The 22,081-nt window shown below is 39.9% G+C and overlaps 1 protein-coding gene across 10 annotated transcripts in view; it reads right to left on the bottom strand.

The window, feature by feature from the left end:
- Positions 1-22,081, bottom strand: part of TET1 (tet methylcytosine dioxygenase 1) — a 147,982-nt gene that overhangs the window by 88,398 nt on the left and 37,503 nt on the right. For 8 of the 10 annotated variants that reach the window (XM_082408571.1, XM_082408575.1, XM_082408572.1 and 5 more), the window contains one exon: positions 6,286-6,339. The exons of 1 other annotated variant lie outside the window; for it this stretch is intronic. In XM_082408571.1, the coding sequence (XP_082264697.1) occupies positions 6,286-6,339 (54 nt within the window). Of the gene's footprint in view, positions 1-6,285; positions 6,340-6,560; positions 6,873-22,081 lie in introns of those variants that run through there. One more of the 10 variants, XM_082408570.1, reaches the window with a different exon arrangement.

Raw genomic sequence — 22,081 nt, 5'->3', positions numbered from 1 at the left:
TTAAAGAATGACACTGTAATCTTCATTCTCTTGAATAGGCCACTGTGGTGGATAAATCTTGCCATCACATCTTCTTTTTACCAAAGGTTTTTAAATGATGTTTTATTTATTTATCTATTTATTTATTTATTTAGGCTATGTTGGGTCTTTGTTGCTGTGCGTGGGCTTTCTCTAGTTACAGCAAGCGGGGGCTGCTCTTCATTTCGGTGCATGGGCTTCTCACTGAAGTGGTTTCTCTTGTTGCAGAGCACGGGCTCTAGGCACCGGGGCTTCAGTAGTTGTGGCTAATGGGCTCTAGAGCGCAGGCTCAGTAGTTGTGGCACATGGGCCTAGCTGTGCCGCAGCATGTGGGATCTTCCCAGCCCAGGGCTTGAACCCGTGTCCCCTGCATTGGCAGGTGGATTCTTAACCACTGCACCACCAGGGAAGTTCCCTTGCCATCACATCTTTAAAAACATTATTTTTATGACACATTTTGAATATTGAAAGGCATTCCATTATAAAATTAATTATAACTTGAAAATGACTTAAGATACTCGTGAGGTTTTAACAAAAATTTAACAGTTCTTATTTGGCTCTTTTTACCTGTGTATTGAGATGATATTCTAGCCAATAGATGGAGAGCTATACAATAAGGAAGGCAGACCTCAGAAAACAGTATGAATCTAGCACTCTCAAAACACAAACACATTATCAGATGAGCATAAGGATTCAAGACACAAAGCATATGTTCTTTTCTAAGCTAGGAAGAATTCAACAGACTTTTTTTGTAGCCTGAATGAAATTTTCTTCAAGCCTATTCACCCCACTTGGCTTCTATTCACTCTGATTCTCTGTTTGGGATCATTCCTAGAAATTACAAAATGGACATGAATTTTGAATCACTGGAAATGTTCGTGCTCCGATGATAAATGAATGATTTGACTGTGTGTGAGCTGACTTAGTGAGAACTCAGCCCTGAGTCTGAGTTCTCAGCCTGAACTCAGTCTCATCGTCCCTGGTCAAAATGCTATGTTACAATTTCTGGGTATGCAAACCAGAAGCCCCATGTGTGCCTTTGAGCGTGTGAATAAACACTGATGGATAAGCACTAGTCTTTGATAGTTTTTGCCAGCTTATGACATGAGGAAAATAAGGACCATGTGTTGAATCATAAGGCTAAATTATTAAATTTTATATGACCACCCTATATTCTGAGATTATCTTCTTCCAATTTATATGTTTGTGGGGTTTTTTTGTTGTTATTGTTTTGTTTGCTTGCTTGCTTTGTTTATAAAGCTGGTATCCCTTTGTGGATGCTCTCACCACTCTGAATCTCCCCTGCCCCGCCCCCCTGCCCCCCCTCGCCCTCCCACTGCCCCCATGGTCTGTTATATTCAGAAGTCTGGGATTCTTTGCCTGGGACTATGTAAGACTAAGGGACTTCCCTGGCGGTCCAGTGGTTAAGACTCCATGCTTCCACTGCAGGGGGTGCAGTTTTGATCCCTGGTCAGGCAATTAAGATCCGCATGCCGCATAGTGCAGCCAAAAAAAAAGACTATCAAATGGCTTTTTTCCCCCCTGAACAACCATCAAGCTCAGTATAGGATGTCACTAAAATTTGTAACATGTTGCTGCTATAAGTCATGGAATGTTACTTTATAACTAGAGTTAAGAAAAGTTTATCATTTTACCAATGATTTCTTTAACTAACTGAAACAAAGTTGTAGATAAGTGTGCACAGAAAAAAAATCTTTAGTAACCCTGTTATCTTTCATTTCTTATAGCTTAATGAATTTTTAAGATAAACAGGGTAACTCAATTGTATCTAATTTGGTAGTTTTAAACCCTCACTAGTGTATGTAACAATTTACAAATGAAGGGAATAGTTCTCAAAGATACCAAGTAAATTTCCCTAGGGGGTGTTTTCCCCTGTCTTGGCAAATTTTTTTTTGTTTCTTTGTTTCCTTCAAAGTATATGCCACAATTTGTAATTTATTAATTTGTCTTTAATTTTTTTTGGCCTTTCCTCAGCAACATTTAATCTCCTTGAGGGCTGAAATCAGTTTGGTTTTACACACCATTGTAGCCCAGCATTTAGTATGGGCTAAAAAAGTATTTATCGAATGTTAATAATACTGTTGTTCAAGAAACAACACATATTGAGCATTAACTGTGTGCCAGGCAATGATGGTACTAAATATTTTGAATAACACTGTCATGTAAATCAAGACCACATATGAATGTGATTCATTTACGATTTGATTCTCCTTTTAAAACGTTTCTAAAAGACTTATCACTATAGCTACACGTCAGTGTCATGTCCTTCTCTCCCCGTGAAACATGTCTTATTTACCCCCATCCCACCCCCTGCCCCCCCAACAACCACTCGTTCTACTTTTATCAGCATCATCAAGGAAGGAAGGAAACAGTGAAGAACAGGGCTGCCAGCAGAGAAGCTAGCAGGAAGATCACTTAGTTTTCTTTTTTCTTTTTTTTTTCATTTCTAAATCATTTGTAGACAGTTTCCTGGTTTAATATCCACTGACATTTCTTTATATTTGTTCACCCAGTTCTTCCAAATAATACTTTGATGATATTTTATAATCAAATAGCTAGAAAAATGTCCCTTACCAGACAAGAAATTACAGAATGTATAAATGCAGTTCATTCTCAGGGATACCCACACTTTTTATTTTGACATGATTTTAGATTTTCAGGTAAGTTGCAAAAATAGTATAGAGTTCTTATATAAACTTCACCCAACCCTGTCGAGTGTTACTTTCTTACATAATCATGATTCTGGTACTATTTTTGACCCTACCATACTGACCCTGTGGTCAGTAGTGATGCTGAATGTATGTTTGCTTTGCCCTTCAGGTCCCCACTCCAACTTCTACACCCTCTTACATGACAAGGGAGGTGGAACAAGATACATTTCATCATCAGTAGGCTCCCTTTTTCCTTTTGGCTTCTGATTGGCATCAACCAATGAAAGCAGCAGGAAACTGGATGGCAGAGTATTTATTTCCATACCCACCTCCCCATGACTTTCTCTTCAAGAAAGATCCCATTATCAAAGGCCACACAAAAGCCCCTGCCCCTTCAGGCCTAGGAGTGGCAATATCTCTCTGCTGTCATTAGTCCTGGGATGCTCTGCCATCCCTAGATTTTTCTGAACCCTGCCCACACCTTTTAAACAATCCCTTTATTAAATTCTCCCCAATACTCCCAACTGACTGTGTAATCTGATTTTCTCTAGGGACAGGGACTGACAACCTAACCAAAGTGATATTGACTTTCTCCCACCCCGAAACACAAAATAGTGATTATTTACATAAATGTTTCGACCGAGAGGAGTTCCAAACCATGCCACTCACAAGTACAAGTTCATGAATCAAGGCCTGAAATCATCTCACACCTTCACCTTACTCAAGAGTCAAGCAAACAATTATAGCACAGCTAACCTGCTGCCATCTATGAAGACAGATCAACTCCAGTGATCAACAAGAGCGCCTGAGCAGGAACCTGGTCCTTCAGCCCCAGTGGGGGCAGGAGTTTGTGCTGAGCTCCCCCACCCTCACCCCCATCATTTGGTACCCATTCTGGCCATTAGAGTGCTTTGGACAGAAACTGTCATTTCAGCTCGAGGAAAATGCTCTCTATAGTCTGGGATTTGAGATCACTATGTATAGTTTTAAATTTTGAATTGTAATAGAATGCATACATGTTTTTGATATAGATAATAGATAATAGATTGTTTAAAGATGAGAGGTGTGAGACACACCAGGCAATTTCAGCCCCACAACTGGATTCAGTATTTAGTTAGCAGGTTCAGAGTAGGATGAGACAAGCTTCAATTCTATTCCCAATTTCCTTAGTCAGACTCTTCATTTATCCAACTACCTCCCAATAGATGAAGATGAAAATGAGTCAGGATACCTATGGGTAGCAGCCACCCTGACTAAGAGCAAGGGACCCAGGAGATGTGAAGACTTAAGAGGCCAGAGTCAAAGGAAGAAGAGTAGATCTCTGGCACAATGCCAAAAGCAAAGAAAGAATTATGAAAGGAAACCAAGTTTTAACCTGTAGATTCCCGTGACTGATCCCCTGGGTAGCAGCCAGCTGGAATGTTAAGTTCTCACCCATAAAATCCTAAATGGAAAGTTTTACTTTTCCTCCACCCTCCCTCCCAGAAGTTGGATTTCATTTTCTTAACATCTCCTTCAGGGTTATATAATATTCTACACTTGCTCTAACTATATTTTACACATATCAAGCTAAAATCTGAAAGTATTTGAGCATTTCTACTGTGGGGCAGAGAAACAAAGCTTTCTTTGAAAAAGAACAAAAAAAAATCATGCCCAACAGAAAATTAAAGAAAACATTTAAAAATGCTAACATCAGGAAAAAAATTAATTTTTTCCTTTTAGAGCATTTCTCTACTCTTGTACAACAACTGATAACTACAGAGGAAGTGAGCAACAGTTTGGTTCTGCTTGCTGTGGCACATGAATTCCAGCCATCCACAGGCACTTATTTCTTTTTAAAAGTCAGGGTCCACTGCCATGATTCAAAAAAGCAATACACAGTATATTTACTTCTGAAATTTATTTCAGGTGACAGGACACCCACAGACTAACAAAATAAACATAGAATTAAATAGTATTCCCAAAGTCCAATTCTACCTTGTAGGAAAGGCAGGTGATGATTTAGCTACCAAGATTAGTCCATGTTAGTTTGTCCATGCAGTCTCCATCCCTTTCTTCCATGCTCTTTCCCACCCCACGCTACCCCCCACCACACAAATTTGAGAGCCATTTATAACAGCAGGACTAAAACTATTTCTCACTTGAAGATTTTAAGACAAAACACCTGAGATGGATACACCCAACACAGAAAGTGTAAAAAGAGATTAAGAAATATACTTGGGGATTTTAAGGATATTCTTCTATAATTGGGGGAGGGGAAAGGATTAAAAGGGGGCAGGTGGATCAATATGCAGGAGAAACACAGAGAAGGGTCGAATTTACCTTGAAAATAACCAGTATTCTATTTGTCCAGGCCCAGTGAGAATTTGTGCCAAGCAATTTCATTCATTTCACAGTGCCTGGCACATTGATGACTGTGTGGTAAATATTAAATAAATACTTGTTGGTTGATGAAAAATATACATGGCAATGCTGTGTACACACAGGAAACAGAAACTTAAAGTGGTCAGACAGATTAGAAAGCAATGCAAGGTTTGGTTCTGCATGTCAATAGCATTTTCAAGGTACACGACTGAGGAAACAAATGAGATTTTAAAATATGCTATATCTATAGTTCAAACATGTTGTTCCTCTATGAGTGCCAAAACTTTATTTGCAAAAAGAAAAGCTAAGATTAAGGTAAGATATTTTCAATTATATATACACAATATAATGTTAAAGACCAGTCATTTTATTGTTTAATATGCCTTCTTGAATTAAAAAGGTTGACTGCTCAGGATACTTACATTCATAATAGCAATATACCACTTGAAACCTTTAACACATAAGCACCTATTTGCTAAAGCTAGTCTTGAACTTTTAGTAATGTCATATGCTTTTAAATTAACCATTTTAAATACTGTACAAAGCTCATAACACAGACTGCTAGCTTATAACTGAATTAGGTAACTACTGAATACTCATTAGGCAAACTACTGAAAATAAAGAAAACATACACATTCCTACCCCTCCATGAATGCCCAAATTCAAGATGATATAATGAGAATTTGGGATTAAGCAATTGTAATTTGGCTGTAAAACCTCAATGGCTTACACATTTTAAGCTGAACTAGAACCTCTAGGCACCTTTTCCTTTGGAAAAATCACACATTTTAAAATAGTGTCTAATGGAAGGTCCATTAAAATCACAATGGATCATAGCTGTCAACTTTAAATAGTGTCTTTCTCCTTAAGAGCTGAAGTTTACACACTGGTGCAACACCACAAATGCAGATGCTACAAAGGGAGCTACAAAAAAAAGCCACAAATTTTATTCACGACACTTGCATATAAAGTTTTCTTTCTGCAGACTCGTGTGGAGTTGAAAATAAAGGATGCTAATATGCATATTATGCAGCATATCAAAAAAAAAAGAGAGAGAGGGAGAGAGAGAGAGAAAGAGAGAGAAAACACTTTAGTTGAGTGAAAATTCATTTATCTACTGAAAATCTGGGAGAATTTACATCCACTGTACTCCAAATTTACCCCTAAGTGACAGAAAAATACTATATGAAATGGAAAAATATTAAATATGAGTTAATCAATAGCTGATTACCTTTAAAACTTTGGGCTTCTTTTCCCTCTGGGGCCTCTTGTTTTCCTTTATAACCTAAAAAAAATCAAATTGCAAAATGAGCCTCCGTATAAGAGAAAAAAAATTAGCTCCCACCTCCCCCCCCCCAAAAATTTTTGGCTATTCTCTATAAAACTACTTATACCATCTAAAATCATCAACATGTTTGCTAGACAGAACCTAAAGAGCTTATGTAAAATGTATACTTCAAAAGTCACTGAAAAAAAGCCTTGCATAAAGATGAAGTAGGGAAATACCCTTTTTTCCCCTTAAAGTCTGTCTTAATTAGCCTCTGCATTCTTCACAGCGAAGCCCACGAGGTAGCCATCTTGCTCGCTTCTGCAGAGGAAGCCTCTACAGTTGAACAGTTCTGCAAACTGCTTTTTGGTATTATTATCATGGTGTTTAAAGGCAGCCCTGGCCTGCCAGCACTGTAGACGTGCTGGGCATGCCTTTTGCAAAAACAGCCCCACAAAGAGTGCAGCCAATGGCAATGCAGAGCTTAGCAACTCCAAAGTGATCTTCTCTGCCTAGCCTTCCTAGACAAAGGATCTCCTGTGCGGCTCCGCTCTCACCACAGGACACAGGCAGCCACAAGCTGCGACATGGAGTTCGCTGCAGAGGATCTGGTCGCGCCGAAATCACAGGAGGCTTCAGCAAAAACACAATGCACACAAATCCCCCAGGTCTCCACCATCGGATCGATGGCGGATTCTCCCTGATTAGTAACCTCTTGGCGGCTCCGAGGGCAGGTCTGCGCGGGGGGAGGGGTGCGCGGTCCTGCCTTTAACGTACAGGAGATATAACTGAGCTGAGGGGGGCATTTGGGCTTGCTGAAACTCTGGAAGGTATTGTGCATTTTTACTTTATAAGGCAAGGCTAAATATTGGCGATATTTAAGGCAGGGAGGTTATGTGAGGACAGTGTAGGCTCAGCTGTTGGGCTGCGTGTCTCATTCCTCGGGAACCACACCTCTCTGCAGCAGGCGCTTTGCCCAGAAACACAGCAATTTGATTTCTGTCAATAAATGTCCAATGATAAAGGCGGATTAAAAAATAATAATAAAGCCACTTAAAAGGGAAAGGACAGGATGAGGACAAGGAGAGGGGGAGGAGTTTTCAAAATACACTTGCCACTCTGAGTGGCTGGAGATTTCAAAAAGATTTCTCTCTCTTGCTCTGGACATTTCTGATGACCTTCATTTCCCAAAGAAATCCATCCCTTCCAGAAGGCGGATTCATAACTTTGGGACAGAAGAAGCACCTCTGGCTCCTCTGCCTCCCAAGATCATCAACTGTCACCGAGCATCTCTCCGCAGAGCTGCCAAGCAAGTCCCCACGTGGAGCCTGTCTGTGCACGGGCTGATGGACAGACACAGCCACTTACTTCCCAGGGATTGGGAGCTGAGCCAGAGGTGGAACAAGCAACCAGCCACACTCAATACACCTGAACTGCCCCCATGCCCAGTGGGTGGTAAGCACTGGGAGAGCTGGGCACCACAGTTAGAACTTGCCAGACCCTGGGAATGACAGAGCCAGAGGAGTTTAGCCCCTCCCTTCAGCCTCCCGGACATGTAACAGTGGCAGCAGACGAAGAACCAGGACAGCTGTTTGAGCTGGCAGGTCTCAAGGTCACTGCCAAAATGCAGTGCAGAGGCCAGTCAAAGTCCCATCACAGCCACCTTGACAGCTGCACAGATCTTGGGAAGACAGCCTCAGCTCCATCCTCACAGGGCCAAAGTTTCAGCAGCACATTTGGGGGATTGGCAGGAGGGCCTCACTGGCTGCTCAGCCAAAGATGGGTTTTCCACTTGCAGTTGGATTCAGAACAGATTCCCACAACCAGAAATCGGGAACAGAGAGAGGGCCGGAAAGCCTGTATTTCATCACCCTTGATTCCTAGCCTTTCAGTCTGCCACAAAAGCACGCTTTTCTTGTTGGAATGGGAAGTCCAACATGCATTGTTTCCCCACTTTAAACTACCTCTCCCTCACCCACCCACTTTCAAAATTTTTAACAAATGTAAGCAGCAAGCAAAACCAGTGGATTTTGACCTAACCACGTCCACCACGGCAACTTTAAGCATACTGAGCCCACGCTAAAAAGCTCTCTGTGGGGAATGAAGCAACCGTGAAATGAATGGGTAGAAAAACAGGACCAAATACAAGATTTGAAAATGAGTGCAAAACCTTTTAACCCTACATTTCTTTCTCTTTGGAGATTTTTGTGTGTGTGGTAAAATATACATAACATAAAATTTTCCATTTTAACCATTTTAAAGTGTACAATTTAGTAGCATTAAGTATATTCACAATGTTGTGCAAGTATCACCACTTTCCATTTCCAGAACTTTTTCATCATTCCAAACAGAAACTCTGTACCCATTAAACAGTAACTCCCCGCTCCCGTGCTAACTTCTGTTCTACTTTCTGAGTCTATGAATTTGCCTGCTCTAGGTACCTCATATAAGTAGTACCACACAATATTTGTTCTTTTACATCTGGCTTATTTCACTTAGCATAATGTTTTCAAGGTTCATCCATGTTGTAAGATGTATTAAGAATTTCATTCCTTTTTAAGGCTGAATAACAACATTTTGTTACCCATTCTTCTGTTGATACACTTTTGGGTCATTTCTCCCTTTTGACTATTGTGAATAATACTGCTATGAACATGGGTATACAAGTATCTATTTGAGTCCCTGCATTCAATTCATTTGAGTATATACATGGGAGTAGAACTGCTGGATCATATGACAATTCTGTTTAATTTTTTGAGGAACCACCAAAAAACCACCATTTTCTGCAGCCAAACTATTTTTTACCATTTTACATTCCCATCAGCAATGCATACAAGGGTAGCCCTACATTTCTTAAAGTGTCTTCCATTTCAATTACAGATTACGCCTCTCCCCTTGAATGGCCGAATAACATTTTTAAAAAGCATCAACATTTTCCCAGGTTGATTGCTCACTATTTAGTAAAATGGCCATGATATATTAAGCTATAATTATAGGGGACTTCCCTGGCCGTTAAGCAGTTAAGACTCCGCGCTTCCAGTGCAGAGGACGCGGGTTCGATCTCTGGTTGGGGAACTATGATCCCATGTGCCGTGTGGCGAAAAAATAAAAAAGATATAATTATATATTTTAAATCATTTTATTACCTGTGTGATCCATATGTTTGCCTCAGTAAAATAAAATCAGGATCAGAGTGTTAGGTCTACTGAATATCCACACTGGTGAGAGGTCCATTTTTTACAGCCCCATGGACAGGCGTTTTCACTGTATGGGATACTCATGAAACCACACAACATCGCACTTGGCAACCTAAGCAAACATCGAAGGTCTATGTTTAGTGTTCTGTAAAATGAGTTAATAATAAAGCCAAAGCTCATCCCAGCTAAATGAGGGTTAATGGAAGTGACCAGAACTAACATTAACTCCAAATATCCAACTGATACTACACCATGAAGATCTATACTTGTTTGGACACAGAGTAGATTGGTAACATCAATTAGTTGTGACCATCTGTTCTAAATCCTATACCTAGCGATTTGTCCATCTCAGCTCAAGGCTTAGGTGACATGAACTTTGATGGAGAAAATAATCAGAAATTACTAGCAGAGAAAGTGGAGGTCGAGAGCCATTCCCATTATCTTATTATTTAGGGCAAAATGCATACAACTAGATCCAGTTGAATGAATGACAAGTTGAGAAACTAAGACACATTGTGTTGTAGTCCAACCTATTCAGAACTTATTTTTGTCACTTAAATCTATTTGTTTTTCCCACAAGGAACCACTATTAAGTTGCATGAGTTACTTAATTTTGTAATAACTCAAGTGTATTAGGTTTTTTCAAATATTACAAAATGAGATCTATCTCTTTTCTCTTAAAAGTCACATGATTACAGAGCTAAAAAAAGAACATTAGAGAAAATTTAGGTCATAGATAAACTGAGGCCCAAAGAGGTAAAATTACTTAACTCAGGTTACACAGCAAGTTAAAACCTGAACTTGAGCCTGAATCTAACCATTTACACTGCTCTCTCTATAATTCCTCTTCATTACTCAACAATAGAATTTGCAAATATCCCAAAAGAACCATCTTCACACACAAAAAAAGGGACTTCCTTGGCGGTCCAGTGGTTAAGACTCCACGCATCTACTGCAGGGGGCACGGGTTCAGTCCCTGGTCGGGAACTAAGATCCCACATGCCGTGTGATGCGGCCAAAAACAAAACAAAAACAAAAAACACTTCAAAACCACACCCTTAGTTATAAAAATATTGAATCACTATGTTGTACACCTGAAACTAATACTGTAAATCAACAATACTTCCAAAAAAAACCCCCTCACATGCATCGTTTTTAGGCTAGAACAGCAGCTCAAGAAGATTAGTATTTTTTTCCTAATATTTGTTTATTTATTTATTTGGCTGCACCGGGTCCTACTTGCGGCATGTGGGCGTTGCGGCATGCAGGATCTTTAGCTGTGGCACGTGGGATCTAGTTCCCTGACCGGGGATGGAACCCGGGCCTGGAGCGAGGAGTCTTAGCCACTGGACCACCAGTGAAGTCCAAAGAAGATTAGTATTTTTTTAAATTAATTAATTAATTAATATATATTTTTGGCTGTGTTGGGTCTTCGTTGCTGCGCGTGGGCTTTCTCTAGTTGCAGCAAGCGGGGGCTACTCTTTGTTGCGGTGTGCAGGCTTCTCATTGCAGTGGCTTCTCTTGTTGCAGAGCACAGGCTCTAGGCGCACAGGCTTCAGTAGTTGTGGCTCGCAGGCTCTAGAGCGCCGTCTCAGCAGTTGTGGCACATGGGCTTAGTTGCTCCGTGACATGTGGGATCTCGCTGGACCAGGGCTTGAACCCGTGCCCCCTGCATTGGCAGGCGGATTCCCAACCACTGCGCCACCAGGGAAGCCCTAAGTGTATTTTTTAAAAGATAATATTGTGTGCCCTCAGAGATAAATTTATGAATAATTTCAAAATCCTACTTCTCTTTCTAAACATAAACAATTCTGTACCCACAAGAAACTAGACATACAAACCACTGCCTAGGAGGAGTCTTCTTCTAAATTAATCTCGAGTTATTTACTATTCCTCAAAATTGACACCTGTGCAGCACAAAATCCTTCCAATATTAGCCACACTCTGGTCTCCCATGAAATCCTCCTATATGTCTCTTCTTATTTACTGTTGGAGACATAGCTTTTGCTGTGATACTTGGTTAAGATATTCCAAGTACCACCTTTTGTAAACTTCCAATCAATATGAATAACAAAAAAAAGGCAGCTCATACTTTAACAATTCTAATGGAGATCTTAAAGTTAGTTTGATTTTATGTCATGTGAGACATAGGAACCTGAAAGGCTAACACTGGAGATCTCAGTTTTTAATAGTGAGTGATTGAGTCGATCCCCTGGCACAGCTTTTCCCTGGCTTCCCTCCCCCACTTCCTTCCCTGAGGCTTATCTGCAGTAATGCTTTTTCCCTCTAAGGGGCCTGGTCTACCAAGTATCCAACTCCATTCTCTCTAGCAGTCCTGCTTACTGCTGGTAAAAATAACTGCTCTTCAATAGCAAGAACTAAGGAACAAGTAAGCAAGCAGTGATCTTCAGCAGCTGCCAAGTGAGAACAGTTGACAATGAGGTGAACCATAGATAATGCCAGAGACTAAATGGGGCTAAAATATCACCTCTCCCCAATTTCTTCTCAGCAATTCGCAGTACTAACTTGAAACTGACAAGTCTACTCCCTCTATTACAGTCTAGATCCATAATTTGAACAGCGAAATCCAATAACAGCATCTATGGCTTTTTGTCAAAAACAAATCACAAAGGATGCTGCAATTTAGAAAATTTTCCCCTTTTGTGAATGATATATTGAATGCTTCTTATTATTCCTAGTCTGTCCTGTGTATTTTATAATTAATGTTATTCTTTTTTTTTTTAAAGGAAGTTCTGTACCTTCGGGCTCCCTCTCTATGTTATTCATGCAAGAGAGCTGACTCTAGAGAGCATTGTACCCTCAGGTTTTTTTTTTGTTTTATTTATTTATTTATTTATTATTTTTTATTTTTGGCTGCGTTGGGTCTTCATTGCTGCACACGGGCTTTCTCTCGTTGCGGCGAGTGGGGGCTACTCTTCGTTGTGGTGGCTTCTCTTGCTGCAGAGCATGGGCTCTAGGTGCGCAGGCTTCAGTAGTTGTGGCATGCGGGCTCAGTAGTTGTGGCTCCCAGGCTCTAGAGCGCAGGCTCAGTCACTGTGGTGTACGGGCTTAGTTGCTCCACAGCATGTGGGATCTTCCCGGACCAGGGCTCGAACCTGTGTCCCCTGCAATGGCAGGCAGATTCTTAACCACTGCACCACCAGGGAAGTCCAATACCCTCAGTTTTTGATCTAATAGCAAAATCCTAAAACTGTCTTGTTTCACGGAGAAGCTCAAAGCATTTACACACATACAACTTCTTTCTGAGAAAGTTAGACCTAGGTGTCTCCTAAGTTTAGCAAAATCAAGCCAATTTGTTAATTCATGTTTTTACAATGAAATTCCCCCATTTAATAACCAAAAACCGTTAAAACAATAGTGTTGTTTTAAAACAAGTGTTGGGCACTTTCAATATGCAGACATGGTGCTGGGCTCCCCGCTCCCCCCCTGGAACGTACCATCTCAGGAGAGACACAAACAGATAATTATTATGAAGTAGTATAGAATGGGGATGAGCCCAGAAATCTATGCAAGACCAGAGAAGGCTTCCCAGAGGAAGTGACATTTATTTCCACTGTAAGTAGGAGTTGGTTTAACATAGAGGGACAGAATAAAAGTATATGCCCCAGATGGAGGTAACAACATGTACAAGGACACTGGGAGCACTGTGGCTATTGACAGTCACACTATGGGGACAAATGCATATAAATAGATACGCTACAACATGGGCATTAATGCTGGTCATTGAGAATGCATATGAAGAGATGTAATCAGCCTTAATTCTCTACCATTCTGGTTTGAAATATTTCTGTTCCATCCTTCAACTTTCCATAATTGGTCCTTTCAAAAGACAACAATGATACCCCTGTTAAGTTGTTCATCACAAACAAACAGCTACCTTTTCAAGAGAACTAAGGAGAGGTGACTGGTTTATCCTAGGTCTGAAACCTTCGTATTTTAGCTAGAAAAACCCCTCATGTAACTAAGTCTCCTAATCAGAGTAAAGCAATATTTTGAGAATAAGTGTATGTAGGTTTTTGTTGAGATGAGATCAGTAACTCAGGAAGGGTTAACCCCTTTAGTTTTTGAACTAATTTACTCGAGTCCCACACAATCTATGGAGAAGCAAGATTTGCCTGCCAAGAAATGTTACTCTTTCAGCTGGGTAACTCTGGTTGTACTGGAGAGATGCTTCTGATGTTTGGAGAAAGGGATGCCCTTCCTTTGTTCATTCCAGAAATAGAACAGAGAACACCAGCTATATTCGAGGCACTGCTTAACACCTGTGGAATCTCTGACAATGAATAACTTTTCCATTGAGCTTAACTCAGGTAGAGAGAAAAAACAAAAAACTTGACATGGAGCCCACAATATTTATAATTATAGAATGCCTAAAATTAATTTTTTCTAAAGTCTGTTTGACTTTCTTGATATCCAAATACTTATTCAGTGGGCACATTAGCTCTTGTTGAAACTAAAATAAATAAACAGTCCTTGATATTCTTACCGGAGGCTTTTTTTTTTTTTTGGCCGCAGAGCATGTGGGATCTTAGTTCCCCAACCAGGGGTCGACCCAGGGATGAAACCCATGCCCCCTGCAGCGGAAGCACAGAGTCTTAACCACTGGACCGCCAGGGAAGTCCTAGAGACATTTCTTCTAACTTGAGATTACCATTTCGCTGTCTGAGGGGATCCTTTTGAGCTTCTGCAATGTAAAGCCCTTTAGGAATAACTTGTGGGATCAAGAGGAGATATATTTGTCATAGCAAGAAAACAAAAAAGTTATTTTCCCCACAGTCCACCTTAGAAATCAACAAGTATGGAGCTCAAGGTTATACCCATGTTAACTGTGCAGATTTAAATGAAAAACTTGCCTATCTTTATCAGGAATGCTTTAGCCTAAACGATTATAATGGCATTTCCATAGATAACTCTTAATGACTAGTTAAGAAAATGCAATTTCCCCCCAAATCTGTTTGATTTACCTGACTTCCGAACACTTATTCAAAGTGTACATTAGCTCTTGCTGTTTAAAATAAAATAAATGGTTCTTAATGTTTTTACTAGATATTTATAACCTGTGAATTGGTATTTTCCTTGCTCATAACAACAGTTCTTTCATGCACATCATTTGAGAATAAGTCAAACTGCATTCATTGATGCTGTGATTGTTTCCAACTTTATGAATATATACCATATTTTTATAAGGCTACTTTTGCTAATCATCATAATAAATGAAGCATTAGTGGGTTTGGGGAGGGGGTGGTGGGGATGAAGGACCACTATACCTAACAATTCTCTTAATCATAACTATGTATGTGATAAAAGAAAATTAATTTAGATTTTTTGAAAAGAAAGTATTATTTCTTCATGGCTTGTCCACCTTAAGATGTTATATCATACAATATCAAAATATCTTATACAAGATCAGTACGTCCTTGGTGGGATCCAAATCCCAATGATGCTTATTAACTATGGGACCCAGAGTAAGTTAACCTCCCATAGACTCAGTGAGGGACAAAGCTGACTTTAGGGTTAAATGCTGTAATGGCTATGAAAAAAGCTTCTGGTATGGCAGCTGACTTGCAGGTGGTTCCACTACAGCAACGGAGAATGATGGCTGTCACATGAACATGTACAAATAAACAAGGTATTAAGCAATTAAAACTCATTTAATATAAAAATGGAGATATTCAAGCAAATAATATTTTGGGGCATTGGAACCTCTCCCAGATAAGTCTAGTATTAACAAGATTTCTGCTAGAGTTAGGGCGTGCTAATTTCACCATACCATTATAACATAATCTTACATTTATTAGTTAGAAAAGAATATGAAACTTTCACTTCCAGTGATAACAAAATTGATAATTTGAAACAACCCGCCAGCTGAAGACAATTAGAAAAACTACACAAAATAAAAAAACATCTCCTTGGAGGCATAGGAGAGTGAAAAAATTTACACCATAGTGTAGAATTAATTACCATCCCAGGATTCAGAGGGTAATGAGGTCCAGGGAGGGTAAAATTTTCTTAGGTAAAAATTAAAAATGGAGAAAAAAAGCTAAAAAGATTGTTAAAGAGAAGTGTAACCTTGAAATTAAAATACAGAAGCAGGGCTTCCCTGGTGGCACAGTGGTTAAGAATCCACCTGCCAATGCAGGGGACACGGGTTCAAGCCCTGGTCCGGGAAGATCCCACATGCCACGGAGCAACTAAGCCCGTGCGCCACAACTACTGAGCCTGCGCTCTAGAGCCCACAAGCCACAACTACTGAAGCCCATGTGCCACAACTACTGAAGCCCACGTGCCTAGAGCCTGTGCTCTGCAACAAGAGAAACCACCACAATGAGAAGCCTGCGCCCCACAACAAAGAGTAGCCCCCGCTCACTGCAACTAGAGAAAGCCCGCGTGCAACAGCGAAGACCCAATGCAGCCAAAAATTAAATGAATAAATAAATAAATTTATTTTAAAAATAAATAAATAAAATAAAATAAAATACAGAAGCAGTGGAATTGGCAAACTCAAAGAGTTTAAATAGTTGATTTATGTCAAAAAATTATATTTTTGCAAAATGAACCTTTAAGTTTTTTTTTTTTTAATTTTTATTGAAGTATAGTTGACTTACAATGTTGTATTAGTTTCTCTCTTTTTTTTTTTGGCTGTGCCGTGTGGTATGCAAGATCTTAGTTCCCCCACCCTGTGCCCCCTGCATTGGGAGCACGGAGTCTTAACCACTGGACCATCCAGGGAAGTCCCTAGGGAACTTTTTTTTTTTTTTTTTTTGGTGTGTTAGTTTCTAGTGTACAGCAAAATGATTCAGTTACATATATATATGCACATATATATATTCTTTTTCAGATTCTTTCCCATTATAGGTTATTACAAGATACTGAATATAGTTTCCTGTGCTATATAGTTTCCTTGTTAACATGAACCTAGTATAACATTCTTACACAACATGTCTTTCAAAGTTTCAAAAGTCTAAAAGACAGCAGCAATCACCTTAGCAGGGCTATCCTCAACCAGTACACATTTTGGTCCCACTTCTCTCTATCTTCCAGGTTCTTCATATTTGGCTTGTTGCCCTTGCTCAGAAACATGGTGGTTAATTTTATTTATTTATTTATTATTTTGGCCATGCCACGCCGCTTGTGGGATTTTAGTTCCCTGACCAGGGATCGAACCCTGGTCCTCAGTAGCTGAAGTGTTGAGTCCTAACTAATGGACCTCCAGGAAATTCCCGGGAACATGGTGCTTTAAATGAGCACTTACCATCCAAGCCAAGGGCTCTAATCCAAGATCAACTGTGTAGTCTTAGACAAGTTACTTGGCCTGTCTAAGCCTCGGTGTCTTACTTCATACATTGGGGGAAGAATGTATGTTTCAGAGGATTATTACAAGGATTACATGAGATAATGAGCATGTCAGTGCTTAATACAGTACCAGGCACTTAGTAAGTACTTAATATATAATAGTTGTTATTAACCCCTTCAGATATCATTGTTTACTACATACCAGTTCCACGTCTATGACTAGTATCATTTAATTCAACCAACATTTGTTTAGTGGCTACCAAATGACAAGCATTACACAATGTTTGTGTCCCCCCAAAATTCATTTTTTGAAATCCTAAAGCCCAATATAATGATATTAGAAGATGGGGCCTTTGGGAGATGCTTAAGTCATGAGGGTAGAACCCTCATGAATGGGATTAGTGCCTTCTAAAAGAAGCTCCAGAGAGTTCCCTAGCCTCTTCCACCATGTGAGGACACAGTGAGAAGGCACAAACCATGAACCAGGAAGTGGGCCTTCACCAGAATTCAACCATGCTGGTGCCTTCTCCAGAACTATGAGCAATAAATTTCTGCTGTATATAAGCCACCCCGTCTGCAGTATTTTGTTATAGCAGCCCAAAATGACTAAGACAGACTTGAATAGACACTTCTCCAAAAAAGATATACAAGTGGTCAATAAGGACATGAAAAGATGCTTGATATCATTAATCATTAGAGAAATGCAAATCAAACCCATGCTGGAATACCACTTCACACCGACTAGGAAGGTAATAATCAGAAAGTCAGATAACAAGTTTTGTTGAGGATGGTTGAATCTAAAATGGTACAGCTGCTTTGGAAAACAGTTTGGCAATTCCTTAAAGTTAAACAAAGAGTAACCATATGACCCAGCAGTTCCAATCCTAGGGATATACCCATAATAACTGAAAACACATGTCCACAAAAAAAACCTGCACACAAATGTTTGTAAATGCATTATTCATAGTAGCCAAAAAGTAGAAACAACTCAGAAGTCCATCAACTGATGAATGTTTATACAAAATGTGGTTTATTCATGCAATGAAATATTATTCGGTCATAAAAGGGAACGAAGTACTGATAAATGCTATGACATGGATGAAACTTGAAAACTTTATGCTAAAGTAAAAGAAGCCAGATACAAAAGACCAAATATTGTATGGTTCCACTTACATGAAATGCCCAGAATAGGCAAATCCATAAAGACAAAAAGCAAATTAGTGGTTACCAGGAGCTGAGGGAGAGAAGAATGGGGAGTCACTGCTTAATTATACTGAGTTTCTTTTTTGGGGTGATGAACGTGTTCTAGAATTAGATTGTGGTAAAGGTTGCACAACTTTGTAAATATACTAAAGACCAGGAATTCCTTGGCAGTCCAGTGGTTAGGACTCTGTGAGTGCACTGCAGGGGGCACTGGTTCGATGTCTGGTTGGGGAACTAAGATCCTGCAAGCTCTGCAGCCAATATATATACCACTATTGCACTATTGTACACTTTCAAAAGAGTGAATTTTATGATACATGAATTAGATCTCAGTTTTTTAAAAAGAAGAAATTATTTGATTCTCCTTTATCATAATGGAAAGAGTGCCTCTACTACTTGCTAGCCAGGGGAAATTAATACATTTTTTAAAGTGGGTTTCCATTTCCTAGTCTGCTAAATGAGAGTCCTAATACTTAACACTTCATGGGTTACTGTCAGGATCAAATATGGTAACATTAAGCCTTCTAGCACAGTGTCTGGCCCATAGTAGACTCTCAATAAATGGTAATTTTCCCCTTTTTCCTTTCCTTTGCCAGTTTCCTGCACTGCAAGTCAAAGAAGTTTAAATTTTGTTAAAATCTTACATACCTAATTATCAATGAAGACAAAGTTCCCTGGTTACTGACTTTTTTAAAAGAAATAAGTTAAACACTACTTTGTTTTGTTTTCCTTGTTTTATTGATTTTTGTTTGTTTTGACATCTCATAGTGTACCAGAAATGTCCCTAGAAAATGGAAGTAGGTGAATAAAGAAGGTAATTTAATTTTATGTTGCCTAGTAGACAAATCTCCCTGCAAGTCTGTGTTAATTCCTAAACAAGTTACTTACTCCTGCAAGAGTGGAGGAAACTAACCCACACACACACACACACACACACACACACACACACACACACACACTTTTCTCTCTAAATCTAAACTGGATCAGCTCCCTCCAAAAGTCCATGGCTTGGATCAACTGTGGGCTTCCACTGTCTTGTCCTCCCACTTCCTCCTGTCTTGATCCTACTTTTGCCCTTTAACAGAAAACTCACCACAAAATGGTGTTCCATATGAAATATGATACGAAAATGAGCTGTGTAGTGTAAATGTCTAGAATATGGCAGAAACACCAAAACCCTCTCATTATACAAGGACAAGAAAATAACTGTGGCATCGTCTCGCCGGAAACCACAGCTATAATTCTGCATCACATGGGAACAGTGAAACCAATTCATTCATAATCCTAATCCTCTTGCAGGAAAAATGCATGTGCAGATACTGTGAATGGCGTGTACTGGCTACTTCTGAGGACTTTAGTTACTTTCCTCTAAGTAACGTGAGTCAAGCAGCAAGAGGGAAATGGGTGAAAGTAATGAAATGAATAGGCAAATCTCTTCAAGGATAAAACAATAACCACCACATTAAGCACCTACTATGTAGCAGGGACTCTGCCAGACCCTTTGTAGACATCACTTCTGCTCCTCAGGCATCCCTGCTTCAGGGCTCTATCACAATGTTACAAATAGATCCATTCTCACACTGAGGACCACATGGTGGGAATATAGGATCTTAGTATAACTTAACCAGAATAACAGTTGTCAATTTCACTCCTTCAAAGTCTTAAAAGATTGGTGTGATCCCCTTACTTGTTTTTACTTTGGGGAGTAGGAGACATGATTTATATTTCTGTGAAATCTAATGAAAGCTAAAGACCATCTCTCCAGAAAAATGCATATAAAACAATATGTTACATATAATTCTTTTTTATAAATTTATTTATTTTATGTATTTATTTTTGGCTGCGTTGGGTCTATGTTGCTGTGCACGGGCTTTCTCTAGTTGCGGCGAGCGGGGGCTACTCTTCGTTGCTGTGTGCGGGCTTCTCATTGCAGTGGCTTCTCTTGTTGCCGAGCACGGACTCTAGGCACGTGGGCTTCAGCAGTTGCGGCGCATGGGCTCAGTAGTTGTGGCTTGCGGGTTCTAGAGCGCAGGCTCAGTAGCTGTGGTGCATGGGCTTAGTTGCTCCGTGGCATGTGGGATCTTCCCGGACCAGGGATTGAACCCGTGTCCCCTGCATTAGCAGGCGGATTCTTAACCACTTCGCCACCAGGGGAGTCCCTACATATAATTTTGAGGGGATGGGATCACAGAGCACTGAAGCCCATCCAGATTAAAAACCTCTGATGTAGAAGTTCTAACTTTATGATTTTTGAAACATCATATGAAAGACAAGTGTTGGGATCATTTAAACCAGGATCAAATTAGTCTTAGGAACTCTTGTCTAGCAACCAAAAAACGTGGAAAATTTAGTGAGACTAAAGCACTAATATAATAATAATAATTTTAAAATTCTGGTTTTTTCCATGGTAGCTAAAAATACACCAAGTACCTAATCTGATCTGGCTAGTGTCCAGTCATTTAGCTACACTAATGAGATATGCTTAAATGCTGGCTCAACCCCCATCTTTGAGAGGGCATGAAGATGTGTTTACCAGAAAAAAGGTAAAAGAAACTTTAGTTTCTCTTTCTGAGAGAATGAAATAGACCTGACTTTCCAAAAAATACCTGTACTACAAACTTTAGGTTTCCGAAAGTGGTAAAGATTTAGAAACCATTAGGCAATAATAAATCACTAACAAAATACTAAATATTTTGGTTATGCTAATACTTCTAGCTTGAAATACAGGACTAGTAGATTCCAGTGTCAAGAACATAATTTGAGGGGACTTCGCTGGTGGTCCAGTGGTAAAGAAACCTCCTTGCAATGCAGGGGACGCGGGTTGGATCCCTGGTCAGGGCACTAAGATCCCACATGCCCTGGGGCAACTAAGCCCGCATGCCACAACTACTGAGCTCTCGCGCCTCAACTAGAGCTGGCCTGCCACAAACTACAGGGCCCACGCGCTCTGGAGCCTGTGTGCCACAACTAGAGAGAGAAAACCCGCACGCCACAACTAGAGAGAAGCCCACACACCACAACAAAGAGCCCGCACTGCAACAAAAGATCCCGCATGCCGCAACTAAGACCTGACGCAGCCAAAAAAAAAAAAAAAAGAACATAATTTGAAATGGGACCCAAAATAATTCATCCAGTCATGAAAAGCAATTTAGTAGGTTATGTTCATTTACCCAAAGGAATATTATACACATACTTTTTAAATCTTTACAAATTTTTACTTACAAGGGAAATGTTGATGATATACTGAGTTAAAAAAAGAAGAAAAAATTTTACCCCATTCAACTTTAAAGATGTTATTTATTTTCTTCTGTGTGTGTGTATACACGGTTAGTTTTATTGTAACAAAGCAATTTGTATACTTTTTTTTTTTGTCCGCGTTGGGCCTTCGTTGCTGCGCGGGCTTTCTTTAGTTGCAGCGAGCAGGTGCTACTCTTTGTGCGGTGCGTGGGCTTCTTATTGTGGTGGCACAGGCTCTAGGTGCCCGGGCTTCAGTAGTTGTGGCACGCAGGCTCAGTAGTTGTGGCGCACGGGCTTAGTTGCTCCACGGCACGTGGGATCTTCCCAGACCAGGCATCGAACCTGTGTCCCCTGCATTGGCAGGCGGATTCTTAACCACTGCACCACCAAAGAAGCCCACAATTTGTATACTTCTAACGTTTACAACTGAGCATCATCTTTCCAGTGAAACAAAAAGAAAAAATTTTTAAACTCTGTTATTTTTCAAATGCAGGGACGTCCCTGGTGGTCCAGTGGTCAAACCTTCGCCTTCCAATGCAGGGAGGTGAGTGTGCGATTCCTGGTTGGGAGCTAAGATCCCACATGCCTCAGGGCCAAAAAACCAAAACATAAAACAGAAGCAATATTGTAACAAATTCAATAAAGACTTTAAAAATGGTCCACATCAAAAAAATCTTTAAAAGAAAATAAATGCAGAAAAAATACTGGAAGCAAATATGCATCGTGGTTGCATCTAGGTAGTAGAATTAAAGTTTGTCTTTTTCCTGCTTCTAAGCTTTCCAAATGCAAATTACACTACTTTGATTTTA

This window comes from Balaenoptera borealis (genome assembly GCF_965194805.1).
Source record: "Balaenoptera borealis genome assembly, chromosome: 10".
In the NCBI taxonomy this organism is placed as follows: Eukaryota; Metazoa; Chordata; class Mammalia; order Artiodactyla; family Balaenopteridae; genus Balaenoptera; species Balaenoptera borealis.
Note: the sequence above shows the minus strand (reverse complement) of the source record. Positions and strands in the feature narration are given on the sequence as shown.